Source organism: Mytilus trossulus, chromosome 4, assembly GCF_036588685.1.
Source record: "Mytilus trossulus isolate FHL-02 chromosome 4, PNRI_Mtr1.1.1.hap1, whole genome shotgun sequence".
Lineage (NCBI taxonomy): Eukaryota > Metazoa > Mollusca > Bivalvia > Mytilida > Mytilidae > Mytilus > Mytilus trossulus.
Window position 1 is genome coordinate 17,540,614 of NC_086376.1, and position 4,727 is coordinate 17,545,340.

Below are 4,727 nucleotides of genomic sequence, written 5' to 3' on the forward strand. Positions count from 1 at the left end.
GTGCTCGGTGCACTTTGAACAGGGGCAATTGTGCTCAGTGCACTATTTGATTGTGAAAAAGTGTTCTGTACACTTTGATTAGACAAATTTGTGCTCAGTGCACTATAATTTGGCAGGTAAGTGCTCGGTGTACTTTGAACAGGGGCATATGTGCTCTGTGCACCATACGGAAAACTGTAAGTACTTTGAATAGGTTGACTAGTTATATATGTATGTGAACTTTGACAATTTATTGACACACTGCCTAATGAATTACTACTACTACCACCCATATTTAATGAAGATGGACCAGCTTGAATTGTGGATATATGTAAACTTTGCGTCATACGATAATTTCCCTCACTACTTGAAAATATTGGCAATGGTAGCCCTCTATTCCGTAAATTCATACTGACTTCGGGCAAAAGCAAGGTTTATATCTTATAATATACTCTGTGTATAATGCTTTAATAAATCTGTACTCTACTGGTGATTTTTTTTTATCTTGCCCAAGTTTGTTGTTTGTTTTGTTTGTTTGTCGTTGTTGTTTTTGTTGTTTTTTTGTTTTTTTTTACTGCTGAGTATCAGTTACTCTTAATTATGAAAATGTGTATTACACTTAAAGATATCAGAAATCTTTGTAGTGTTTACCTTTAAGGATTTTTTTTAGAATTGAAAAACGATACACCTTTGAGTGTCAGTCACTCTTTAGTGCTTCGTATTAAATTGAAAAACGATACACCTTTGAGTGTCAGTCACTCTTTAGTGCTCACTTATTTATACTCAAATAATACACCTTTGAGTGTCAGTCACTCTTTAGTGCCCACTTATTTATACTCAAATAATACACCTTTGATGGACTATAGAGTGGGATACCCATTAGACAGAATTGGCATAGATATCATTGGTCCACTGACATTAACTAAGAAGAAGAATAAATGTATACTGGTTATAGGCGATTATTTTACCAGATGGATGGAAGCCTACCCTATACCACATCAGCATGCTGACCTGGTAGCACAGAAACTAGTGATGGAATTTATTGCTAGGTTTGGCATACCACTTGAATTACATACAGACCAAGGAAAGAACTTTGAAAGTGACCTTTTCAAATCTGGTTGTAATCTATTCCAAATTAACAAAACCAGAACAACTGCTTATCATCCGTCATCAAATGGTTTAAAAGAGAGATTTAACAAGACTCTTGGTGGTATGATCAAGACCTTTGTCAACAAGAACGTAACAAATTGGGATGAATACATTAATCTCCTGCTGGCTGCTCTCAGCAGTACCCCTCATCCGGCTACAGGATTTTTACCAAATTACATGATGTTAGGTAGAGAGGTCAATATCCCTCTGAACTTAATGTTCAGAAGTCATGAAAACAGAACTGAGAACAATGAAGATTACATTTCAACCATAAAGTCTCATTTTCAAAACGTCTATGATATTGCGAGGGAAAATCTAAAGAGATATGCAGAAAGACAAAAACGTGACCATGACACACGATTGACTGACAATAGATATGAGTTAGGGGCCTTGATATATAAATTTGACCAAACCGTAAATAAAAAGTTTCGCTCCCCATGGATTGGGCCTTTTGTGATAACTAAAATTCTCAGCCCCGTTGTTTATGAGATTCGCGGTGAATTCCGCACGGAGGTAGTTCACCATGATCGATTAAAACCCTGTAATGAAAACATGCCAATTTGGGCAAAAGCAAGTTACCAGTAGAATATTTAAAATGTGTAAATTTTAAAAACAAATTTTTAACATGTAGAATATTTAAAATGTCTAAATTTTAAAACAAATTTTTAGTTTTTGATAAATTTTTATTTATAGAAATGTCCGACGACGTAGGAACCAAGGTATGGCAGTGCAGGCTTTGTGATTTTACACATTTAAACAAGAAAGGAGCTGTGCAACATTTTATGTTTAGGCATACTCCAAATAACTAAATTCCATATTTATGTAATATCTGCAACTTTAAGGAAAAACCATGCTAATGCCATGTCGGGAAAGCCTCTCAGAGAGGATTGTGTTGTACATACTTTTCATAAGTCTACAAATCCATATAATGTTAAGATTGGGAGTGACATTTTTATTAAAACAACACCCTTGATGATAGAGAAAGAGGAAGAATTTATCCCAGACAATGATGAGGAAATCACCATCAGTGAGGAAGAAGTTGCAATTATGGAAGTAGAGGTAGATGAAAGGGATGAACAAATTGAGGAACTTAAAAATAAAAGAAAAGAAATGGAGGAAAAACACAGGGAAGATAACAGAAGTATGGAAGAAACCCACAAGAAGCAAATAAAAGAATTAGAGGAAAGCCATAAATTTGAATGCCTGAGATTCGGAAATTTTATACAAAGACTGGAAAAGAGAAAAGAAGATCTGAAGAAGGAACTGAAGTCAGCGGAAAAAAAATTAGAAAATGAAAACATTTGCACAAAGAAAATTAAGAGTGTAGTGACATTTCCAATAAAAAGAAAACTTAACTTCAGATAAACATTTTATTTTCATAAACATTGTTGTGAAATATTGAATATTGTTTTATTGCGCATGTATATATTTGTATATTTGTATGAATAAGAAAAGTTTCTTAAAATTTTTAAGGAAGAGGTTTATTAAATTTTTGATTCTAATGATTCCTTTTTGGTTAGTGCTAATATTGATTGAATTCATGAATAACTTTTTTCAAAAAGCTTGATAAATGTTAAATGTTCATTTTTAATTCTGCAGACAGAATTCTTTATGTGACGGGAGGCAGTGTTGTGCCAAAGCTATTTAACTAAATTTACTTTCGTGATAGAAGTTATTACGTTATTAAATGCACATAGTTTGTGCAGTTCATTCTTATATTTCACAATTCCCGCAATATTTTGGTTATGATTTTACCGGGAGTTCCTAGCACATTTTAGGTTGTCATTCGCGACTCAGATGTTATGCGGAGTAATTTTCATAGGAACTGCATAACAATTCATTTATATACGTTAAAGTTGTATGGAATTACCCTTTACACATTCATTTATAACGATAATATTTCATAATTGTAGCCTTTTGCTACACAGCGTTCATATTTACATTGTAACCATTAACCGGAAGAAGGGAATATCTATTTTTGTGTATTCGCTTTGTAAACCAGGTCAACTATAGTCAGTTCCAAATTTGGATTGCTAAGGATCAGCTGTTAAGAAACGAACTTCAAAAACTTTATATATTAGTCATTCTATAGGTAATTAGAGAATATTTAACTATTATTTATTGTAAATTGCAATACATTTCATATTTATTTCTGTTATAATAAACGGAATATATTTTACACCAGTTTTTCATTCATTGCTTTGAAATTGGTAAACTTGATAAACAGTCGGCGCTTCATATTTCATGCGTTTCCCTAAGTTTGAGATTGTTACCCCGATTTTTTTTTTCCCATGGATTAATGAGTGTTGAACAGCGGTATACTACTGTTGCCTTTATTTGTTAAAGATTCTAGTTTGATGCCGTCAATCCGTGTCGATATCATTAACACAGTCAGGTCAACGCCTTCATTTAAATATGCTCATTTTTTAAAACTGTGTTAGAACAAATTGTCGTTTGAAAAAATAAAAAAAGATTACTGAGTCGGCATTAAACTTTATTAATAATATAACATATCAATATCTGAACGATCTCATGGAAAGACCTTCTTTAAACGACAGCTTATACATATATTGTTCGTTGTACAAATTCCTGAATAATTTGTGATTCTCATTGAAAATTAAATTGTTCAGTTTAAGGAATGATATGCATGCTTTCCCTTACAACCTATTTACGTAATGCTTAATCTTCTTATATTCCAAACCAACATACTTTATATGAGTAAAGCTATAGGTGTCGTATCTGGAGCACGGTGCTAACTATTTCGTACCACATGTAATCTTATCTGGGTTTCATTGGGGTTCAATTTTTTGGGGTTTTATTTCCCATAGGGTTGTCTGGTTCCCTTCAAGTGATGAGTTATGAATGTCTTCTTAATATCTTCCGTTTCTCTTTTACTTCCGGTTGAGATTGGGAAACTAGAAAAATTAAATAAAAAATGTTTAAGTAAACTTTCAATAAATTTATTTCGTCGAAAAGAGGGACGGAAAATACAAGTGGGAAAGTCAAACTCATAATTAGAAAATAAACTGACAACGCCATGGCTAAAAATGAAAAACAAAAACAGAAAAAAAAAGTACACATGACACAACAAAGAAAACTAAAGAATAAGTAACACGAACACAACCGACTTGCCTTAAACATTGCGAATCCATGGATTAATTATATTGCCCGTTCATATATTAGAAAGCTATGGATGTACAAGTGTATAATTCTATTAGTAACACATGAATAACTATATGTAAAAAAGGGACCTGCAAATATGAGGGAATTTCATCTAAGGTCAACTTTGTACTTAGAATTTACAGATATATAAGTAACTGAAAACGCAAAGATCTGTATAATCAAAATGGACATACAAAGAATATCAAAATCTATCTGATTTCAAATAATGGCGCTCTCCTGTCATTACTTTGTGATTTTTATGTCCACCATTGTGAGTTGGTTGACGGTTATGAAATATCCGTTTCACAGATGATAAAGGATATGTTCATATTGTCGTTACTACTATCCCGCACTTTTTCGCGAATGTCACCTACCGAATAAGACTTATTTCCGTGTTTGTAATAACATGATAAACATGACAGATGCCACATGATGAA

General features: G+C 32.8%; 1 protein-coding gene across 1 annotated transcript; it reads left to right on the forward strand.

Annotated features, from left to right (window-relative positions):
* The first annotated feature begins 834 nt into the window (after positions 1-834).
* LOC134716466 (protein NYNRIN-like) lies at positions 835-1,713 on the forward strand. The gene has a single exon (XM_063579467.1). The coding sequence runs from the start codon at positions 835-837 to the stop codon at positions 1,711-1,713; it is 879 nt and encodes a 292-aa protein (XP_063435537.1).
* Positions 1,714-4,727: the final 3,014 nt, after the last annotated feature.